The sequence below is a fragment of the Sinocyclocheilus rhinocerous genome, unplaced genomic scaffold (genome assembly GCF_001515625.1).
Source record: "Sinocyclocheilus rhinocerous isolate Xijiao unplaced genomic scaffold, SAMN03320098_v1.1 scaffold735, whole genome shotgun sequence".
NCBI lineage: Eukaryota > Metazoa > Chordata > Actinopteri > Cypriniformes > Cyprinidae > Sinocyclocheilus > Sinocyclocheilus rhinocerous.
This window is the reverse complement of record NW_015629505.1, coordinates 791811-815828: the sequence shown is the minus strand read 5'-3', so window position 1 is coordinate 815828 and position 24018 is coordinate 791811. Positions and strand designations below refer to the sequence as shown.

The 24018-nt window shown below is 39.0% G+C and overlaps 1 protein-coding gene across 3 annotated transcripts; it reads right to left on the bottom strand.

The window, feature by feature from the left end:
• Positions 1–285: 285 nt before the first annotated feature.
• Positions 286–22030, bottom strand: LOC107738977 (junctional protein associated with coronary artery disease-like). 3 transcript variants are annotated; one of them, XM_016550917.1, is made up of 4 exons: positions 21873–22030; positions 8179–8635; positions 2664–6772; positions 286–1210 (listed from the first exon to the last, which is right to left on the bottom strand). In XM_016550917.1, exons 2-4 carry the CDS (start codon positions 8529–8531, stop codon positions 1176–1178), a joined length of 4497 nt encoding a protein of 1498 aa, XP_016406403.1. In that variant the 5' UTR covers positions 8532–8635; positions 21873–22030; the 3' UTR covers positions 286–1175. The 3 variants fall into 3 exon arrangements, with proteins under 3 accessions (XP_016406403.1, XP_016406405.1, XP_016406404.1); XM_016550919.1 differs by lacking the exon at positions 21873–22030 and adding an exon at positions 20347–20421; XM_016550918.1 differs by lacking the exon at positions 21873–22030 and adding an exon at positions 20318–20388.
• Positions 22031–24018: the final 1988 nt, after the last annotated feature.

Below are 24018 nucleotides of genomic sequence, written 5' to 3'. Positions count from 1 at the left end.
TAAGATGCAGAATACTTCGTATGTGCATAAAGAAACACATGTAACACTTTCTGACATTTGTGCAACAAAAAGCATGCCACACGGCACAATAAAAGAATCATTCATTGTCAGAGTAACACAGGATAATAGACATATTCAGATATGTTATTTCCATAATGATTGTAAGCAAGCAAACAAACTCACAAGGTAAAATAACACTTTTTTGAATATATTTTCATCTGTACAGATTGTTGATAGCTTGATAAAAATAAATACATGTCTTTTTTTGATTGCATTTTGTGATGAGATGATACATTATCTGATTGCAACTCTGAAAAACTCAAACTGCATATGAGATATATAAAAAAAACTCTTGAATGAAGGGAGTCATTTTAAAGCAATAACTATGAAAACTGACTATTGAAGTCACTGCACTTAAGATTAAAGTCGCTGGAGACCAAGTTTTTCACACAAAATATTCTTAAATCTTTGCCTCAGTTTAGCTTTCTTCTTAACTGCATCATTTGGGTAAAAGCAGCCTATTCCATTTGCAAAGAAATATGATTTTATATCGCAGTTCTACCACAGTGACATAAATGGTTTCTCCCACCTCTAAAACTGATAATCACACTTTCCTTTTAACATTTCTTACAAAAATATTTCTCTGTGGTTAAAAGCACAGTGTTATGTCACTGATTCAGCTGCTACCTCACCAGTCCAATTCATTGCTTTAATACATCAAGGCCTCTTTCCTTTCTCTCATTGGTAATACTGCAGAAAATGAGAAGTGCAAGCTTTTGTGTCTTTCTTGTCGCTGTTGGCACAATGACACTGTGTTCTGTGAAAGTCCAACAGAACTCCAGCATTTGCTGGTGCAGAGAAACTTTAGAAAATTATTAAGTCTATACAGACTGATTTGTAGCTATTTCTGTAATGTCTGAGCTTTACTTGATATACATTATACATTCATATTTCATTGATAAACAACTTAGCTACTTCATCCATCAACAGGCCATAGAAGTTCTGAAAATTAGTCTTAATATGTGGCATGAAGTCCATCTTCCTGCTTATGAACTTCTGTGACTATGTATTAGTAAATTGAGTCCAAGCCTGCATCATGTTCAGTTTCAGATGAGTGCTTGTTTACATTGTGTATTCCAGTAAGGTCCCAGAGTTTGCTTTGACAGTGTCCAAGATCAGACTCTCTCCACACAACTGGGGTCATATGCATCTGAAGACAAACACAAGTTATATTAGCCATTTTTTATTCAAAACCACAACAAGAGAATGGACATGTCAAAGACCATCAATATAGTACAATATATGTTTAACAGAAAAGCAGATTGTTAATATCAGTTTAGTCTAAACTTTTTTTAAATAATATTTTAATATATAATATAAAATATAATATAATATAATATAATATCTATTCTCTGCTGATTTGTCAAGGCAATGAGTATGGTAAATCAGACCATGCTTCCCTCTTGTGGTGAAAAACCTCATTGCTCATTGCTCTCAAGTATTAAAACCAGTTATTGTGGCTTGGCAGCTCATAATGCTACAGAATATGTAATGAAAAAAAAACAATCCCTATTTTCACTAGAAGTTGGTTATCTGTCCATTTTTCTGTTATGCAATACACTTTGCTGAAGGTGACCTCTCCTAGGGCACTAGATAGAGTGGACTTCACACAATACCAATATCACAATAGCATATAAAACAACACTAATATTAAAAGCACACTGGTAAACAACAGCCAAGTATATATACTCTCCTGGGCAAAAAAAAAAAAAAAAAGGGTCAAAGCCAAAAATGGTTAAATATTTAGCTTTTAATGGTGCACATTTTACCATTTTAACCACAAATCACTGTTCAGGAAATTTGCAAGAATTGCACAAATACTGCAGATAAAGGGACAGATGCAGACATGGGATAGCCTTTGCCTGTTTTCTTGCAGACTACTTTTTACAGGAAGAAGAGTTAATGTTATTCCATTGAAAAATGTCTCCCACTTAGTTGGAGATTAAATATTCTTTATAGTGTTCAAATCTGGACTCTGACCAGGACAAAACATGAGCCTGATGGACTTGTCTTTGCAGTGTGGGCAGGATAATTTTCTTGTTGAAAAATAACATCTGATCGTTCCTCTTTAGATAACAACTTTTCAATTATGGGAAGCAAGCCATTCTGCATTATCCTCATATACTCCATAGCATTATTTGACTTTTCACAGTGAAGCAGCTCACCAGTACCAGCATCTTCCTCCATGCTTCACTGTGGTAGAGATGCATTCCTTGTTGTATTTCTCACCAGATCTTCAAAGGTACCGGTCTGGTGAATAACCATGCAAGCCATGTTTTAACGTGATTCATCACTCCACACAACTCTGCTGAACCACTCTGAATCAATCAAACTTCCCATATTCTGACAAAAACCTAATTTTGTCTTTGATGTTTTTTTTTTCTGAGACCAGCTGTGTTTTTTAGGGAGTGCATTTGCTTAATTCTTGCAAATTCCCTTACAAGTAATTTGTGCTTTTTAATGCCATTTTAAACTATTTGGGCTTGACCTATTGTGTATGTATGTATTTATTTATTTATTTAGCTAGCTAGCCCAGGAGTGTACTGTTACTGTATACGCAGTCTGTAAGCCTTACAAACTTGGTTGGACTTCAGTGTACTGACCTGAAATAAAAAGCTTGTCATCATCCTCAATTGCAGGCATTGTATTGTCCATGTTGAATCCTTGTGGCAGAGTGATCTCTCTCTTTGTTACCATGCCACTACGTGGTTGTGGGATTGGACGTGCCATTGACTTTGGTGGCTGCCTTGATCTTTCTAGTATCACCTCTTCAGCTGAAACTTCCTCCTGAGCCTTTTGCTCATCCTCTTCTTGCATATAACTGGTCATGTCTTTGTTTTCTCTGACTGCATTCTCACTGTATTGGTTCTCTTCCATTAGCGTTTCGTCCTCTTTACCTGATTTGTTTTCTTTGACTGCATTCTCACTGTATTGGTTCTCTTCCACTAGCGTTTCGTCCTCTATAACTGATTCTTTTAGTTTTCCTCCCTTTTCTTCTAAGTCTGTCTCTTTGGCAAAGGTGATCCTGGTGATAGTTCTCACTAATGACTGAGAGCTTTTTTCCTTTGCGTAGATGGTGTACTCCATGGATGCTTGATCATTTGTGGATGAGGGGGACAGAGGAGGTGGGCAAAATGCCTGCAAGTGGTTCTGTGGCACTTCTGTTATCTCAGTATTAGCTGTCTCCTTCCTGTCTCCCCCACCTACACTAAGAGTCAATTCCTCATCCTCGGTCAGTGGAAGCGACAAACATAAGTTACTTGGAGGAAACTCTGGCAGCTCCAGCACTGAGGAGACTCTCTGGCTGTGCTTTTCAGCTCTAGGTAAATCTTCTCCAGACTCTGGATCCCCTCCAAGTCCTACCTCTGACATATCTCCATGACTTTCCATAGACCTATCTGGCACTTCCTCACTCTCTCTACTGACATTCTGTTTCTCCTCATTTAAGCTAATCTCTTTGGTTTGTATTGCCAATTCTGCAGCATCTGTAGTTTTCAAATTTCTTTCTACCGGTTTGTCATCAACTTGGTCAACAACCAAGGTTTCAACTGGCACTGCAATGCCGAGTATTCTGGCAGCCCGTTGTTCAATGGATTCATTTTCAGGAATGCCTTTGGCACACTGGACTTGGTACAGTTTACTAAGGTCTTCGGTCTGCATACTATTGGCCTTCTCTTGACTCAAAAGAGTTTCAAGATGTTCATCTGCCAAGGTCTTTTCATTACTCCAGCTTAAATAATCTGAATAAAAACTGTCATCATCATCCTCATAATTACCCTTAAACCTACAATGAAGACTCTTGATCACATTGATACGCGAGTACCTCCCCGATCTAGTAACGTCTGTGTTTCCTCTCCCAGCTTCCTTCTTGTTGAGGGCTTTGGAGTTGAAGGCATTATTATTGTTCAAGCTTTGAGTACCTTCAGCAAACTCAGGGCTGTGCCTACTCAAATCTCCACTACTGTCTGATGATGTAATCTGCAAAGTCTCACATATCTCTGAGTTGTCTGAAGGGCTGGTTAACATGGGTGAGTCAGGACTCAAGCATGTAGGGGATCCAGAGGTCACAGTGTCTGGAATGGCAGTGTATACTGTTAAACCAACATCCTTAAGCAAGCACTCCTTCGGCACTGGGATATCCTGTCGATGTATTGCTGAATCAGTGTCACCCCTCTGCATAATCTCAAAGTTGACATAATTATCAGTTTTGGTGACAGGTATATCTTGCATCTGGCTGTCCAAGTTCACCTTTGCCTTGGACAAGGAACTTTTTATACCTTTGTATTCTGGATGGCCTCTGTTCCCTGAATCAGACATTACATTTAAGTTATTGCTTTTCATTTGCATCTCTGTGACCTGCACTATATGTGACTGCTGGTCAGTTTCCTTCTTCATGTGAAGTGGGGTGGTTTCCTGTCTTGTATTATTGACTTCTCTGTTTGTGTCACTCAGCTCCAGAATACTGTTCAATGCCTCATCCAGCTCCTCTATATTTTGATCAACATTTGGATACTTCCCAGTATGATCCTGTATCTCCTTATTAAAATACTCAAGCTCCCCAATGGCATCCCATTTGCGTCTGTTCACTGGCTTTAGCAAGAACTGTCCAAAAACTTCTTGACCATCTGCTGTTTCATTTGTCTTTCTCAGCAAAGGCTGACGGTCTGGAGATGATGGATTTGATGCTGATTGGGGTACAGTTGGACTCCTTATACTTGAACTACTTCCATCCCTAGTTCTAGAGAATGCACTGTTCCTGGAAGGGTTGAGATCCTTTTGACCTATCATGGGATAGCCGTAGTTGGCACTACAGTTGGTTTCACCTTCATTATCAGTGATTGCGTGAGGGGAAGAATGGTCATTTGCCAGAGGATGGGTATTTCTGGAAACTTCTGGAGAACCCGTCTGAGTTTCCTGGTTTCTGTAATGATCTCCAGGCCAGGATCCTGCATAGAAAAATTCATTGTCTTGGCTTGTACTAAGTGACCTAGTATCTACAATCTCTTTCCTCAAAGGGGATCTTTTAATGGATGGGGAGCTGCTGGACTGTATTTGTGTCTCTTTGTGTGATGTTTTTAAAAGGTTTTGGTTGTCATGCTGCACCACTGTGTTTTCTGTTGAATTAGTCACTTTTTCATTGTTATTTGGGTCAGAAACATGTTTGTTAGCTTGCATACTAATAGGGACAGAAACCAGGCAAAACATTGTCTCTTTGAGCTTCTTCTTTGAGTTTTTCTTGTTCTCGGACACAGCTTTTGCCTCAAATTTCTTTACTTGTGTCACTGTCTCAATGAAACTCTGGTTTGAATTCTGTTGCATTGTCATCTGAAGAGCAACTATATTTCCCTGGGTAGCTGGATGCCTGTTGCAGTTTTGGTCAGGTAATGTGGTTGAACTTTCTGTCTCCTTAAGCACTTCCTTGTGTATACTGTCCTCATTAATAGAGTCACTAATATTGCTTTTACTTGGTTCTGTGCGGTCAAAGGGTTTCTCTGTGAGAGGAAAGGCACCGTCGTTAGACTTCTCAGATAAGAGATTGACCGGAATCTCATTTCTGATGTTTCTGATTTTGTCTGCATCTGTCAACGAGTTTCCATCTATCCCTGCACCTAAAATGTGTCTGACACGAGGGTCATCAAAGGGAATGAACTGAACATTACTCATCCGTTCTTCACTGTAGCCTGGATATGCCTGTGTCCTGCAGGGCATACTTCTTCTTCCATCTCTGTAATAGTCTGGCCAAGCCATCCCAGTCTGCCTGATAAACCATTCCTGCACTTCTGTCATTGCAGATCCCTGCATATATGTGTCACCTCTATATTGGTGGTTACCCATTGAGATAGGATAAGTTCTGTGTCCTCTAGTAACTACAGGCTGCCTCCTGTAAGATGGAGGAGGGATATAACCGGGGGGCTCCATACCAGGTCCAGCAAGTTCTTGTACAAAGTATTCTTGCCTTGAGAAGGGCAGTGGAGTTCTGTCTCTGGGACGAGGGGCAAGCTCCCCTGTAAGTATCTCTGCGCTCCCACGCATCTGCTGGTGCACTTCATAAGATGGAGGTCTGAGAGGTCGGCTAAATCTGGGCTTTGATAGTGGTGCGGACTGTGCACCTGATCGGTCAGTCCACCTCTGCCTGTTCTCCCCATCATTAAGATGCCGTCCATGAGGGTCTTGTGCATGGTGACCATTTAACTTATAACTTTCATATGATTCTTGCCCAGCAGTTAGTATGCTGAAGTACTGGAGGCTTTCAGATTGCAGAGCCATTCTGGGCAGTGACTGGGACTTGTTTTTGGTTCTGGGTGGAACGGCTCCTTCTGCAGTTCGTGGCCTGCATTGCTCTTGTACCACCTCGTTTTCAGATGGTTGACGGCTCATGCTGGTCATTGGACGCCACTCCTCTGTTCCCAAACTTTGGTACTTCCTTTCAGCTGCAATTCTCCACTGGTGCAGAGCCATCTCTCTCTCCCTGGCACGTGCACTCTCTGCCCGTCGTTGTCTTTCACGGTTATGTTCCTCTGTGCTTAAGGCAGATTCTGGTCTCCGCTGCATGCCTTCTGGTTTATTGGGAACACCTCCTCCACTTCCACATGGATCCCTAAAGTCTGCATAATCCATAAGCACACTAAAGTCCTGACCTCTTCTTCGCCAGTAGGACACATCCTGCTCAGATCTAGGCTGAGAATGTATTCCTCTGTGGGTCTCAAAAAACCTGCATTAAAAACATACAGATGGAATTAAATAGAGGTCAGGTACTTTTTGCATTTACTTATGTCCTGGGTTCTGAAGCAAAGTTGTGAACTACTGAATTAGGTAAGACAAGCAAAAACTGGATAACAATAAACACATTTGTGTTTAAATCCCACTATGCAAGCACACAGGCAACATCAAACCAACACTAAACTAAGAGGGCAAAGTGTATCTTGACAGTGTTGTCAACAAAGCAGAGAACCTCAAAGGGCCCAATAAATTGGGAAGCTTTAATGGTGCAAACAAACCAAGATAAATGAGCAGTTTCTCTTAAGCAGGAACATGACTAGCTTGTTTGGTGCAAACTGTTGAGTCAGCACTGAAGGTCTGTTCTCTTATCCAATATCTTGGCAGCAGAGAGAGCATATGATCTGCATGTTAAACAATCCTGACCTGCACTCATGGAAGGATAATCTAGCTTAGTAACAGTCACAGAAGTGGAGATACTTTCTGCCCTGAACTGCTGAGTCTCAAACCATGTGACATGCAATTACTTTAAAGTGCAAAAATGCACTAAAGCTTGACAGTATCTATCTATCTATCTATCTATCTATGACATTGAAAATCTATGGCACAAGGACATTATGACTTACTTGCTGATTAACATACATAAAGAAAAAATGACACTGTTCCTATGGAAAATGAAGTGTTCTCGTGCAATCTTTTTTTAAAGCAAATTAATCTTTGAAGCTGCTCTGCGACAATATGGCTGGCAAATGCAGATATTCACATTTATATTCATCATGTTTCATTAATAATGGTGTTATATAAGAGATTGTTATAAGGAATGGAATAGTGATCTGACAAAGGGCTCATGGGACATGTAGTTTACTGCTGGCTCTGCCTGCAGAACTAAGCATGCTCAGTAGGGGGTGCTGCGGGCTTTCTGACGTCACTTGTATTCATTCCACTAGAGTCCTGTGTGAAATGAGAGGAAATAAAAACCACACTGCAAAATCTACTAAACACAGTTAATTAATTCATCGGCTACAGGGGGAGTGAGGTAGAAGAGAGCGCAGGGAAATTAGTGATACTGAGGAAACAGAGTACATGAAAATGTAGGAAGTAAAAAGATTCCAGAGGATGAGATGAGGATGAAAGAAAGTGCAAAAGAAGAAGAAGAAAGAAATGGAGAGAGAAAGGCGACAGGGGAGGAATTAAAAATAAAGAAAATGGAAAAACTGGGATCTGTCCTGGTGCGAAAGGGAAGTCCTTGACAGCTCCTACCTTTACGTAACACTCTTTATCATGCAAGACAGCTTAAACCTCAGATCAGAGGGACAAATGAAAAAGAAGGAAAGAGAGCAGCACTACAAGAGTGTGGGGCAGAAGATGAAGAGGTCAAAAACTATTCATCAGAAAACTCACCCACTGTCCATGGTCAGGCTGTCTTCTGGCAAACGTCCATCTCCTAGGTTACCGTTGTCCACATTTTGTGTCCTCTGCTTCCTGACCCTGTTTTCGGCGTCACTGGGGAATCCCCTGGCAGGAGCTTGTCTGATGCCTCCACTGCTGTAAACATGGTCCCCCTCATAGCCATTCACGCCGCTGTGTCCTTTCCGCTTCTCAGCGATTTCACACCGGCTGTCGCTTCGCTTCGGCAGACATTTCTCATAGGTTGCAGGGTGGGGGGAAGACGAATGTGAGACAGGGACATTGTTGCTGTTCCTTTGAGGGACTTTGTATCCATGAGAGATGAGAAGGTCTTCCACGCTGTACATGGCTAGGCGATGTGTTTTTGCTTTTAGTGGTGTGTGCGTGTGTGCGTGTCCGTGCTAGTCCAGATGAGGCAAGCTCATGAACAGCTGCACAGGAGAGGCCATCGCTTTGAAAGAAAACGGAACAGAGGGGAGGGAGAGAGAGAAAGAGAGGGAGACACAGATGAAGTTAAAATGATTCTCTCTCACAGTCTTTTTCATAAGAGGATTGCTGCTCACAGCCAAAACAAAAAGGTCCTATCTAGCCACGAGAGAAACGATTTGTATGGCTGTCAGTCTGTCTATCCACTGACCCAGTCTTCTCTTCTCCCATCTGCCCCCTCTTCTCCTCTTTCCTCTTTTCTCCATCCAGAAAGGAAAATCTCTCCAGATGACTGACTACCTCACGCTCAGTATCTTCATATTACCTAGGTGTGGAATGTTTTAAAAAATCTCGAGCCACAACCCTGACTTTAGCAAACAAGTAGTAGTAAGACTCTAATAATAATACAATTTTAATAAGACGACAATTAGCAATCTCATTGATTAAAAATATAAACCTCAGTAAATTCTAATATGTAATTATTTGAAGTAGCTCCAAAGCAGTTTGTTTGGATATTTGATTCTGTGTGAATCTTTGAATCTACAAGGATAGAAAACCCAAAATCACTTGCAATGTGGGCAGAGCTGCCCCCTATGAGGAAAACAGTTTAATAAAACTACTAAATAATGTGTTAATGAGTATCTAAGTGCAAAAAGTGTGTGTGACGTGTGAGTGATACGTTTTTGGTTAAGGGACGGAAAACATCAGCTACATTACTAAAAATCTATATGTAATGTCTTTATAAAATTATGGTAATTCAAAGTGTGATGAAACCTAATTGCATAAATCAGCATTATATGTGAACATGCAACAGAATAAACAGTAGTATGCCCACTAGTGAAGACTTACAAGAACTTAGTGTAGTGTAGCAAGTAACAAAAACAAAACCTGCCTTGAATAGACAGAATTGGAACTGTCTGAGTAGGAATAAGGAAAAAGAGGTTACCTATCCTGCACACACACTGAGAGAGAGAAGGACAAAACAAAATTGCCTGCAATCTCCCACCATTAGAAGTATTACAGTTAATTCTTTGATCTGCTGAGGGTAAAGTCCAAACTGAAGCTTAAAGACTTCAATAATACCTGAATTTTCTCAGCTCTGCATGTTGAATGATTCTGTAATATTGATAAAACAAGCTAAAACCGAATCTTTTATGGAAAATACATGGCTATTTAATTATAAAAAAGTCCATGCACAATTATCAACACCCACAATATTGCTATTACGAATTATTAATTCAATATGACTTTAAAAAAATATATATATCTTTTTTTTAATCTCAGTTCCAAATAAACCACATAATAGTATCAGAAAGTACATCAAAATATTAGGTCAGGCTGGTAGGGTACAACATTCATGTAGATGCACAGCTCTCTTTCACAGAATGCCAGAATGCCAATATGATTTCCTCAAACCCATTTGTGCTGGAGGATTGAGTTTTGACAGTGAAAGAGGTAACAAATAAGGAGACAGCTTACATGTTGGTGAGAAGTCACAGGTTGAGCTTTTACTGATGGCACTGAACATTCACATGATGAAACAAATGCATAAGCATTTTAATGCCGCTATATTTACTGAAAAATGAAGCAGGGAAAAAAACTGCCATGTCTGTTTTGATCTAAATGATGTTTGTCAGAAATAGAAGGAAGCAGTTAGCAGAGGTATGGCTTTCACATTTTCACACTTTCCAACCCAGATACTCCAGACTGATCCACATTCACCATTAAAGGCCCTTGGAGACAACTGCCCCTCACAGCATCTAGCACACACAGAGGTCAAAAGAAGCACCAAAATAATGCTAATTTCTTTTCTTTTTCTTTCCTCTACCTCTTTATGTTTCCTCTTGCAGACACTCACACAGAAGAATTCAGCACAAGCAAAAAATGAGGGAGGTATATTTCCCATCTGTACTGCCACAGGGAAAACCCTTAATGTGAGTTTTATCAGTGTCATCCATTATCATTAGCTATGTCTTTCAGAAACATTTAGGAGTCCACCTGCAAACACACACATTCATATTTGAGCCCCAAAATTTAGGAAAAATCTGACCTACACATACTGTATACTAAGGTCCAAATATGTATGTTTGTTTATAACATGGATGAACAACATGATCATCAGGTTTTACACAAACTTGCGTAGTTCATGTCAGCTGATGCTGCTGTCATTAAAGTCCCTATGAATATATGAAAAAATATATATGCCCTCGCAACAACATCTCTTCTCTGATGACGTATGAACCGGATTGAGGGCGGGACATTAATGCCTCCTCTCCAGCAAACTGCATTTACATCACAACAGGGAAGAAAAGGTGATTGCAATTTCCGCTGCATGCAAAAAGAGGACAAACCAACAACTAAAAGATTTTAAAATTCATTTAACTGTTCAAATTTAATTCTATAGTACTTTTCACTCAAATTATTTGATAATATAACATGTTAAAAAAAATCTGTGTCTCAGGCCCCACATGATGTGCTTCTTCATCTCATAGCAACAAAGCAAAATTCAAAAGCCTACAACTTGGGCAAAAAGTGGAAACAATTCAAGCCAGGTCCATGGAGACTTTAAATGGCATAGAAATGTCTGCCTGCTCTAGAGCCAGGGTGCGAACTACGGGGGAGCTAGGGGGAGCTCGGCTCCCCTTAATATGAAATGGGCTCCACTGAAAACGGCATTTGTGAAATTTTGGGGGGTCTCAAAAAATATTGACAATGTGTTATTTTGACGTGCAATTTCAGTTTTGTGTAATGTGATCATCGTGGATTATTATGTGTAAAATTGCAAAAATATCATTCATTCATGCATGACGGCGATTTAAACCTAATTCACTTCAATAAAGATAACTATACATGCTATTCTTGTCATGAGCAAGTAGTGCATACACTTGTAGCTGTTATGTATCTTTGTAAGTCATTGTAAGCCCTCTTTTGAGGCACGCGCAAGCGCACGAACACCCCCCCGTTATAAAACAAAAACAAGTGGGCTCCCCCAAAGTCCACGGTATAGTTCGAACACTGTCTAGAGCACAGCTGAAGTTTTAGCAATGACAAACTGCCTCTTAGAGCATGAGTAAATTCATAAAATTGCAGATACGTGATCTAGACTACTTTGCTTTTTTTTTAAATTAATGACCCGCTTTTATGGCTAACACATGTCGCAAGCTAAAAATGAACAAAAGCACAGGCAGACCAGTGATGTCATGAGGTTTTTCTGAGCCAAAACGCCACAATAACAGCGAATCATTTGATTCCACTCAGATATCGAGAACTTTTTGATTTTTTTCCCCCAGAAATAAATGCTGAGGACCACCTCTTTGTGCCTTTCGCTTCCTGTAAAATCCTTTATTTGCAGCTAAATGGTAAAGATAAAACCCATAACGCAACGACGGGTCTGCCATAAATCAATTAATAGCCTGTCTCCAAGAATTGAAAACATGGCTAACCAATAATTTTTTGCACCTTAATGATGACAAAACACAAATTGTTCTGTTTGGGCCTATCTGAATGCTGTAGACTTGGGCTCTCTCACTCCATATCGCTCACTTGATGTCAAGGATCTGGATTTTATTCTGGATAGTGGCCTAAAGCTGAACAAACAAGTAAATTCTGTTGTCAATTCCAATTTTTATCACCTTTGAAGATTAGCCAAAGTTAATCCCTTCCTAAGCAGAAAGTGTTTAGAGATTGTAATTCATGCTTTTATATCATCACAGCTTGATTATTGCAATTCGCTGTATCATGGGCTGCCTGTCTCATGTCTTCATAGACTTCAACTGGTCCAAAACGCAGCTGCATGTTTGCTCATGGGCAGTCGCAAAAGGGACCACATCAGGCCTATTTTACGTTCTCTGCACTGGCTAGTGGCTACCGATTCTTTATCGCATTTAATTCAAAATTTTGTTGTTTGTATACAAATACAAATCTAGCTCCTCAATACCTTTCAGAGTTGATTACTGATTACAATCTTATCAGATTACTCGGATCACAGACCAGTCATCTTCTACAGGCAGGGTGCGAACTACGGGGGAGCTAGGGGGAGCTCGGCTCCCCTTACTAAGACATGGGCTCCCCTGAAAACGTGATTTGTGAAATTTTGGGGGGTCTCAAAAAATATTGACAATGTGTTATTTTGACGTGCAATTTCAGTTTTGTGTAATGTGATCATCGTGGATTATTATGTGTAAAATTGCAAAAATATCATTCATTCATGCATGACGGCGATTTAAACCTAATTCACTTCAATAAAGATAACTATACATGCTATTCTTGTCATGAGCAAGTAGTGCATACACTTGTAGCTGTTATGTATCTTTGTAAGTCATTGTAAGCCCTCTTTTGAGGCACGCGCAAGCGCACGAACACCCCCCCGTTATAAAACAAAAACAAGTGGGCTCCCCCAAAGTCCACGGTATAGTTCGAACACTGTCTAGAGCACAGCTGAAGTTTTAGCAATGACAAACTGCCTCTTAGAGCATGAGTAAATTCATAAAATTGCAGATACGTGATCTAGACTACTTTGCTTTTTTTTTAAATTAATGACCCGCTTTTATGGCTAACACATGTCGCAAGCTAAAAATGAACAAAAGCACAGGCAGACCAGTGATGTCATGAGGTTTTTCTGAGCCAAAACGCCACAATAACAGCGAATCATTTGATTCCACTCAGATATCGAGAACTTTTTGATTTTTTTCCCCCAGAAATAAATGCTGAGGACCACCTCTTTGTGCCTTTCGCTTCCTGTAAAATCCTTTATTTGCAGCTAAATGGTAAAGATAAAACCCATAAAGGCTGTGGGCCTCAGTCGAGACTGAACTCTTTTCCTCTATAGACTGTAAGGTATGCCTGTGGAGCCAGCACTGCCTTCCCTCATAAATGAATCACACATTTTTAGATCTGGCCTGCCTTGCGCCTCCCTCACCAGCAGGCCTGCGGAGCCCAGAGCTGCCGCCATGACAGTTTGGTGTCAACTCTTTATTCTTAGACTTAGTCAGATTTGTGGTATGTGTTTGTGAATGAAACAAGACCAAAAGAGAGGGCCTAATAAAAAGACATAGTATATTTTCACTCAGAATCAGATAATGAACTGAATTTTTGCTAAACTTTTATCAAAGTTATTGTGCAAAAGTGTGATTAAGATGTACACCAAACCTGAAGTCCATTAACTGGGAAATGACTGGCCAGTGTTAAAGTGGAGAGAGAAGATAAAACAGTAAGATGGACTTGCATGTCAGCCCGAAAAGGAAAGCCATTTCAGAGGCGGAGTGAGTCATTACATTTTGATAAAGGATTACAAAGACAACATTTTGTTTTCTTTCAAATAACATGAACCAATGAATTGTGCATAATAAGACCAGGAACGTGCATTAGAGAGTAAATAAGGTCAGTTTTGATTTCATGTTGACTGCGAGACGAAGCTTGTGATGAATGACCTCATCAGACTAACAGATTGCCGAATAACTGCCATAAACATGCACATAATGGCCAACGCAGTATTAAGCCTGAGAGCACAGCCACTGTACCATGACACGGCAACATCTCTTTCACTGAGTCGAATGTAAATAGAGATTCTGAGTGTCCATGTTTAACTGAAAACACGTTTTATAACAAACAATACACTGTCCACCCTGTCCTATAAAAAGTTATTTCAGAGCCTCACCCCTTCATTGTTCAGTACATCCACATGGATCTCCTACGCCGTCCCTTAACAGGCACGTGTTCACACTTGTACAACAGGCTCTTCATCGTAAGCAATGTGACATCACCACTGTTGACCTCTGCTTCCTGAGGATGTGAACATTTTAAGGGATGGGGCGGAGGACTTGAATAAGCATGTCAGCCAGACACTGATACTGAGAGGACAGAGCCAAAACAGAGGGAAAAGCTTCACCAGACTGGATTTTGGGATCTAAATATCATCATTCTGTCACTCATAACTCATAGGCCTTCAACAGAACTTTACTTTGGTTCTAAACAAGTAGCCTATAATGCACTGGCAAACATCTACACAATTTGTCTCCATCTCCGGTTCACCCTTTCATTTATCCTTCTTAGGGCCTCTTGTAGGCAGTGGGATATATTTCAGTAGTCTCCATTCTCTGCTATGCAAACCAGTATATAAGATTGCGTTGCAATCTTACAGGCTACCTACGGTATAAGGAAACGTAAATCTGAAGTGGTTATATTTTTAGAGCGGAAACATATTTAATCTAAGTTAGGCTTAATTTTGGGTCAACAGTATTACACCTATATGAAAATGTGCTGGTCCTTTACATTTACAATTAATAATTTGCCCTACCGTTCAAAAGTTTGTGGTCAGTAGGGTTTCTTAAAAAAGGGAAATAATACTTTTACTCAACAAGAGGAATGAATTAAATTTATAATAACTGACAGTTGCAACGAGGAGTCAGAGGCGTGCGGATCCATTTGCAGCTTTTATTTCGTCCAAGAACGTTAGTACTCGGGAGAGGGTGCCCTCCGGAGGCCGTCAGAGAGAGCCACAGAGGCCTGATTTGTGACAGAGCCCCCCCCCCTGCGAGCGGCTCCTGAAGCAAGGAGGTGGGAACATAGGTACGATCGGGGGAACATTCTGGCGGAGGGGGTTCACTGATCTGAGCCTCTGCAATCTCTGTCATAATTTCCCATTGCACAGGAGCGAGAATGAGGTTAGACAGAAGTTCCCGATCTCCTACATCATAGTTCTGCTCCGTAGAGTTGAGTTTCCGAGAGTAGAAGGCACAGGGAAAGAGTTTGTGAGGATTACCCTGACGCTGAGAGAATATGGCTCCGATGCCCGTGTTGGATGCATCCACCTCCACAAAGAACTGTACTTCAGGGTCAGGATGGTCAAGAATGGGCGCGGAGGTGAAGCGTTCCTTTAGTAAGAAGAAACTAGCTGACGCAGGTGAGGTGGATGGTCTAATGAACCCCTTTGACAGCTCCTCCTCAATATATGCCTTCATGGCCTCGGATTCTGGCTGCGATAGTGGGAAAACTCTACCTCTAGAGGGGTTTGATCCTGGAAGAAGATCGATAGCGCAGTCACTGAGTCGGTGAGGAGGAAGTTGTGAGGCCTTGGACTTACTGAAAGCGTCAGCGAGGTCATGGTACTCAGAGGGTATTCCCGGAACCGGTGAATCATCTGCTATCTGGACTGGTCGGGGAGAGGAGTGCGATAGACTGGTGAGCAAACAATTCTGTTGGCAGGAGTCAGACTGGGTGCCCTCCGGAGGCCGTCGGAGAGAGCCACAGAGGCCTGATTTGTGACAACAGTAGACTTATTTTGTTAAAAAAATATTTTTCAAATAAACACTGTTCTTCTGAACTGAAATGAGTAGTAAATGAGCATGTTAGAATGATTTCAGAAGAATCTAAGTCTGAAGTAATAGGTGCTGAAAATTCAGGTTTGCCATGACAAGAATAGATTACATCTTAAAATATATTGAAATAGAAAACAGTTATTTAAAATCGCAATAATATGTCATAATATTAATGTTTTGCTGTATTTTGGTCAAATAAATGCAACCTTGATAAGCAAGTAAGAGACTTCTTTCTAAAACATTAAAAAAGCAGTACAGTCCCCAAACTTTTGGCTGGGAATGTGGAAATATCTAAAAAAATAAGCAGTTTGTCTTACAGCAGTCAACAATATTATTAGCACCACAATACTGATTTTATGCGTAAAGTTTTAAGAGCAGTACAAAAGCTAATGCAGAAGTACTGTATAACTGTGAATAATAGAGAAAGGGAAGAAAGATTTATTTAAAGTTATGGATTAATTTAGTGCTCACAGATGATGTCAGTGATTTTGGATGTTTTTTGAAGGGTGTGATGGTCATAGTTGCCATCAAATTATCCATGCCCCTATTTTTTTAATTTTTTTTTTTACAAGTGATAGACCTAAGCTGCATCTTTTGAGGAAAATCACATTAACCAGCTCTTGTTTTGTTTGAGCTGTGGCCATGGAGATGACCATTTTGCTTTCTTTGAAAAGCGAGTTTTCAAACAATAGACTACAAGTATGGTGTCACTGGCGGCACTAAAGATATGTTTTCAAAGTCTGGTAATTCAATTGGCGGGAGGACCAGAGGATCATCAAAGCAGGAAGTAATGCTTTTCCAGGCTGGGACTAATCACAGTGCCAAACAGTACAATTCACAGTTCTTCATGTGTTCTTCAACCCTAAAAAAAACTAATTTCATAATTTACTAAAAGAGTACAGAGCTAATTTACAATAGACTGTGTAAAATCTAGATCCACATGCCATCTTAATAAAATGTCTTTGATCAGATTTAAAACAGTTTCCTAAAGAAATTAGATTATTGGGCCATGCTGGGTAAGTTTATTTGCTCATCATTTAAACCTAACTAAACATTTCGAAGCATAAGGTACCATTTTTCTTCTTTCAATCCTGAAAAGTGTTAGCTCAAAATGAGATCTTTGTATCAATGCTTGAATGTACTTTCAAGGTCAACTGCTTCTCTGTGTCTAATGCTTAGTAATGTGGCAATTTAAACCGAGCAGAATGGTCAGGACTTGAATGACCAATAAAACAAATCAAAATGTATATGTCTATTAAAATATATGTCTGTGACTGTCACTAACGGGTGATATTTCTCAGTGTCATTTGAGACATTCATGATTTGTACCTCAATCTTCTTGGTTTATGATAGGAAGCACAAAGGCCTTGAGAAAGATGATCCAACATCCAACAAGAATTATAACAATTTATCAGTGAGGAAAAAACGGTTGTGTTAGACCTTATTGCAGGCTTAATGATTTGACCAAGGACATCTACAAATGCACATTTATAAAAAGCAACAATCAAACACAGAATTCGACAGGGTTCCAAATGAACTAACCCGCATGGCTGTACATAATTAGAGTAAGGAGACTTGACTTACAGAGAGATGACAGTGACAAGGTTTATCAGTTAAAAACACTCTGATCAAAGGACTGGTATACATAAGCATTCTGCTAATTACGCTCTTATCCTGCCAAAGAATATGATATCAAATGAAGGGGAAGAAGCTTAGAGACGTTTCAACAACAGCACTGTGTTAAAGAGCACAGACACGAAAACTTGGTGACTACAGACTGAAACTGCAATGGCAAAATAACAGCCTAAAATGTAGTAATAACAAATAAATAGCAAAGTAACAACACATAATATGCAGTGCTACTTCTGCTCATGTCCTTCAGTGAAGAAGGTTGCTGTTATAATCAAGAAAAAAACAAAAGGCTGACCAGTGATCCTTATCGGTTTCTATTCCTCCCCTGAGCTTAATCATCTCTGGCTAATGCATTTGACCAGAAGAATCCATACAGGAACATATAGGAAAGTTCAGCAGTCCATCTGTTTTCCATATAAGTTTAAGGCCTCTAATCTATGACTTCATCATACGCAAGGGCTATATACCAATCCTTTACCCTGCATCTCTTTTAATTACCATTTGGCCGCTATTTCATTGCACTGTTTCATCTGCAGATGGTTGCACTTTGCTTGTTAAATGTTTATCACAACCAAAAAGCTTCTGATCTTAAAGCAGTTAAATTGTTTGTCCACCATTTTTCATTACTATGCAGTGTATAAGGAATTTGTGGGGGAAAGCTCATCTTTTTCATATTATTGCAACTGTAATGTTGACCAATATGCATAAACTCAAACTATTGTAATTGATTAATGCAGTTTAGTAGTATATAAACTTATGTTTTTAATGAATTGTTCTGAGAAGAAGTTTCTAAAAAAGTCCCAAACATTTTTTTAATTAAATTAATTAATTAATTAAATTAATTAATTAAAAAATAATTTTTTATGTTTTATTTTTTATATATACATTTTAACATTGTCCAAGTAAATTTTTCATTACTATGCAGTGTATAAGGAATTTGTGGGGGAAAGCTCATCTTTTTCATATTATTGCAACTGTAATGTTGACCAATATGCATAAACTCAAACTATTGTAATTGATTAATGCAGTTTAGTAGTATATAAACTTATGTTTTTAATGAATTGTTCTGAGAAGAAGTTTCTAAAAAAGTCCCAAACATTTTTTTAATTAAATTAATTAATTAATTAAATTAATTAATTAAAAAATAATTTTTTATGTTTTATTTTTTATATATACATTTTAACATTTTAAACTTTGTCCAAGTAAAAAAAAAGAAAGAAAGAAAAAAAAGATTTTCAAATGCAGTGTCTGAAGTTCTTTGTCTATGTTTTGTTTCCAATACCCTGTAGACAAGAACTGAAAATAAACGTATATTTATGTTATCTGTTCTTTGAATGAGCAATGGCCAAATATTTACTATGAAATAAATGAGATTACATTCATGTTCTGCACATGAACCTATATGCAATGATTTGCCCTATGCTACTACAAAGGAGATTGTGAGCATATTATTTATTTTCTGAATGAGACAACTCTATTCATTAATATCTATTATGGAGGACTTGTACGCTCTAAGGATGTTCACAAATGAAACTACACTTTAAAATCAAAACACCACACCACTGTAAAGAGCCCAAAATTCCACTGAAATTACTGTCTAATACATCTGAATGATTAACTGAGCAGTTTTTTTTTAAACTAGGGAAGAATAATGTCATCAGTCTGTTCAGTAATGAACAGCCCTCACCACTTAATTCATTCAAAATTCCCTTTTGTGACCAACTGCATGCGTGCACCAGCAGTATCAGCACATTTTCACATTTCCAGGAAACAGACTCCAGCCTTTCTCAACATACCACTAGATAAGTGATGCTCTGTGATTCAGTTCTCTTCCTCTTTTGCCCTTCCGTTGCCCTCCCGTTTCTTTAGACTTAAGGAATACTTAAGCAGACAGCTTTGAATGTACGTGTTCCTAGTTCCGTGCTACTCGATGAAGGTAAAGTTGTGTGAAAGAAATATCTTGAGTAGCGGTCAATCGATATGGATTTTTCAATAGACGATACGATATCTATAGAGTGAAGAATGTCAATACATGTGATGTAGGCTAAAGGCCCGTTCACACCAAGAACGATAATTATAACAATCGTAATTATCGTAATTAGCTATGACAATAACATCTGTGGAATGATAATGTTGGAATCCCTTTTTCTGAATGTAATTTTTTTGAACGATAAAAACATAAACATAAACATCAGAACCCACCCTATTTTAAAGCGCTTCAGCATTTAAAGCAGCAGATTACAAAACGCAAGTGTGCACTTATAATAAGACAATATCGTGTGTTGGTGTGGACACTAATATAATTAATGTTATAGTTATCTTTATAGTCTATAGTTCTGTATATTAGTAGTCTATCGCCAGTCTTTCACTCACATTACACTGCTGTTTGAACATTTGATCCTTTTGGCCTCAACTTGACCTATTCACATTTTTATTGCGGTTGACCATTTGTTTTGTTTCTTCACCTTTTATAACAGCTTTATATAACCACAAAATTCTTGCTTTTGAAAACTAAAATCTGTAAACCACATGAGGACAGACCTGCTTCAATAGTTCCTTTCCAGCAGCGTCTAAGCAGGACCGTGGCCATCAAAAGCCTGTTCTACATTGTACCAATTTCACTCTAATCACAAAACATCACTTCAAACAAATAATGGCTCATTCTAAACCAGACTCCTCTGCTCTGCTGGCATCTACACAAGTCAAGGTCAAAAGCAGCTCTACTTTTGATCAGTAGCTTCCCAATTGAGCAGAGTTACCATCCGGCACAGAGTTGTTGACCTCGCACCTCACTCTTCGCATCCCGCGAGCTCACACAGGTCGCTTCCTCTGCACGTGAGACACATGCCCTTTGATGTTACTCACTATCCAGCCGGTGTCAACACAACAGGAGGCTGTTTGTCTGAACAGTTCATCAACAACTGCTGACACAACCAATAGAAGCTGCCTGATCTCCATTCACATTTAGGCCATAAGCGCATTGTTTGTTTTCAGGAATGTCAACTTCATCTTGCACTACACAAGTTGACTTATTGCCCCCAGTCAACTTAGGAACTTGTTTTTGTTTTTTTGTAGTAGTAGTAGTAGCCTAACATAGGCTGTATACTGTATAATAAAGTTTCAAATAATGACAATACTTATATTTTTTGATGTTCCTAACCAATAACGTTCGCGCAGACTACTGTTGCTATGGTTACCTCCTGACAAATGCAATTTATGTTGGCGAGTGTATTTTTTTTTTACCGCCAAGTTATGTAGCCACGCCCCTTTTCAGCGCTGCGTTTGTTGTCTTCTGTCTTCCGGATTGTATTTCCACAACATGAAGGTAAGAACTCACGAATTTATGAATGAACCTTTCGTTTTAAGATCTGCCCGATCTACTGACATTTATGACATCTGCTTCAAACATTACAATGCTCATGATAAATTTCGTTAATTCTACAATAAGTAAATCCACTTAACCAGCTAATTACGATGCTATAAAAATATAGAGCTACCACCAAAACGGAAGTTCAAAGACAAATTTCTAAAGACGGATCGTGCATAATCTAACTCATATGGTTATTAAAAAGTTTGAAAACACAATTAAAACACAACCTGTTAATATGTAAAAGATATAGGATAATTAGGAGGTTAGACCCCACACCCCACATTTTTATTTTATTTTATATTTTATTTTATTTTTGGATTACACGAGTGACACCAAAGGCGTGCGTGTATAGCGAAACATGAATGTTTGGAGCATTAAATAAAAAAAAGAAACAGTTGTTATTAGTGGATTTGAGCACTTTTGTAATTGGATACAGTGAATCCGTGTGCACATAACTTGACATCAAAGTTATAATGGCATGTTATGTGAAGCTCATCCCTACTATACACAAGCACTACACAATCTGCTCATTTCACCCTTTGTAGCACACATCTTGCGCACTGCGCCCGACCCCTATAAGCACACGATTCACAGACAAGCAGCAAGCTGTCTGCCTTCTGAAGTAGGCTATTTTTTTTCCCCACAGCGGAACGCAACAAATTAGCTGATAATCATCAATGCAATTAATCTCAGTCCTCAATATCATTTCAGCGGTATCCGCGGTCATTTATTCTGTGATAGATGCAGGGACATTAGCCCACGGGACGAGATGCAGGAGCCCGTTATCTCGCAAGTTCATCCCCTGCGTTTATTGAACGGGTCAGCGTTACTAACGTCAGCAGCTGAAATCGCGTTTAATTCTGCAGGGTCGACAAGAAAGCCTCATCAACGAGCCTATTTTCTCACATGTTCATATATTTCAGTAAAATGTAGCGTCCACGTACCTGTGATGTGCTCTTTTCGCGGTCCGTGTTTAGTTCCTGATGTAGTGTGTTGAATCCGCTCTGTGCTGAGCATATCTGAGGGAAAGGTTGAGCAGAGGAGAGGGAGAATTGAGCTCAAATGTGTCTTGTGTGGGTCGGCTGGCGAGGGGAATGGTTCCTCCCAGCGTGTGGGTAAACTTTTACTGACGAGACTGTAACATACCCCACCCACCCCATCCAATTCCACTAACACAACCCCATACTGGCTCATGCTGGACTGGACATATGATCTTTGAGTACTACAACTGTTGAATAATGTTGAAAAAGCAAACAAACATCTAAATATACTAGATCACTTTTTTTTTTTCTTTACCCAGCTGAAGAAAAAATGCTTCAAGCAGCTTAAGGCTGTTTCCTCACCCAGCTGGGCATCCGGACTAAAACCAGTAAACACACTAGCCTGGGAGTTGGAGACCAGTTTAGGAAGGTTTAAGGGTTTTTAGTAGGAGATACACTTTGAATTAACAATATATTTAATTTTTATTCATTTTGGCACTCTTTGCAAGTAAATGGTGAATTTTTAAATAAAATATGTTTTAAAAAATTAGCATTTTCATTTGTATTTTTACACCTAAAAGTGTTTTTATTTCAGTTACTTTAAATGAAAAGTAAGTAATTCATAATGCAGTTAAGACAAAACTTTTCATTTGCAACTATTCTCATTCACTTTAACACATTTGACTCGAATTTAATCCAGCTGATCATAATCGTTAATCAATAAACCATTTAGTATATCTATTAGTTTTATATTAGAAAAAAAAATACATCTGAAACCGTATTGCCAAGTATAGTGAGTTCATATTAATGTCAGTAAGTTGTTTGCCATATATATTTACAAAGTGTGTGTAAGCAGTAAGGATGGCCTGCCATGGAAAGGAACCAATCAATGAACAAGAGTGAACAAGAGGCCCATCAGAGAGGTCAAATAGGTGGGTATCAGTGGGAAAGGGCTGTATCAAATAAAGTCAGTGCCATTGCTTTACAGTGGCCCATGTGACAAATGAAAATCTTACCATGTGGAAGTTGGCAAATGACTAATTCACCCCTGAATTTGAAAAGGTCAACATCAGTATCAATTCAGTCATATATAAGAACAGTGCAATAGTCATACTTTTTTTTAGCACTATAGTAAATATAATTACAGTATACAGTAGTGCACAGTACTACTTTGTTTTACTCTAAATTTGCACAAAACCTTATGGCACTTTCATATATTCATTGATAACAGACTGGATGGATATTATGATAAATTATCAGTACATTTAGTGCTTTAATCCTTGAAATCAAGGCATTTCTAGTTTGTCCGCAACCCTTTAGTGATTCAAGTCAAGTTCCAGGAAAGTGTGGGCTAAAATATTTCCTTGGACGCTTCATGTAGTTCAGTAGCACACAGACACACACTCACACACACACAAACACACACTCCCCATACCTGAGTGTTTTCGTGGTTGACCATTCACAGATGGGAAGCTGTTCGCTTTGAGCAATTTAAAAGCACAAAAAGGCTGACAGATCTAATAATATTGACACAGATGTTACATATAACAGTATCCACACAAGGTTTTTGGAAGGGGAGTGGGTTGTTGGAGTCTCAGTGCATGCTCCCTTTTTACTTCTCATTTTGAAATCACCAGAGTTGATCTGAGCTGTGGTTTACTTGTGTTTCCAGTGAAATCATTAAGTTTGTTTTGTGAGGTCACCCTATGCTTAAATATCTGCTGAAGTAACTCTCAAGGTCATGGACCTTCAACCGCTTCAATGTTTGTGATAATTCCAACCGCCTTTAAATTACCTAGTCACTGCTTATCTGCTTCCTGTAAATCTAGCCATTGTTTAAGTCTGCCTTCCTTCCACTAAAGTTCAGATAAACAGTATTAAGGAAAGTCATAGCTTGTACAAAAAGAGGTAGCATCCGGTGTACATTAGGGAAAAAGAGGTACAAAAAATACATTTTCCTTTGAGGATATGTGGAAATTCTTCTAAATACCTCCTAAATCAACCACAAGAAGTTCAATAATTAATGAATATTAGTGCACCTGGAAATCATTATGGAGTTTAAGCATATGAGATATAAATGTTATGTCCAATAAAAACGGTATCTCAAGAC

Bases quoted from the DNA above. Each gene is read 5' to 3' on its own strand.
- LOC107738977 (XM_016550917.1), bottom strand. From the start codon at position 8,531: ATGTACAGCGTGGAAGACCTTCTCATCTCTCATGGATACAAAGTCCCT. The intron at 6,773-8,178 runs GTGAGTTTTCTG...TTTTTAATGCAG, and splicing joins AGCCTGACCATGGACAGTGG to GTTTTTTGAGACCCACAGAG. The intron at 1,211-2,663 runs GTCAGTACACTG...GTTTGTCTTCAG, and splicing joins TGACAAGCTTTTTATTTCAG to ATGCATATGACCCCAGTTGT.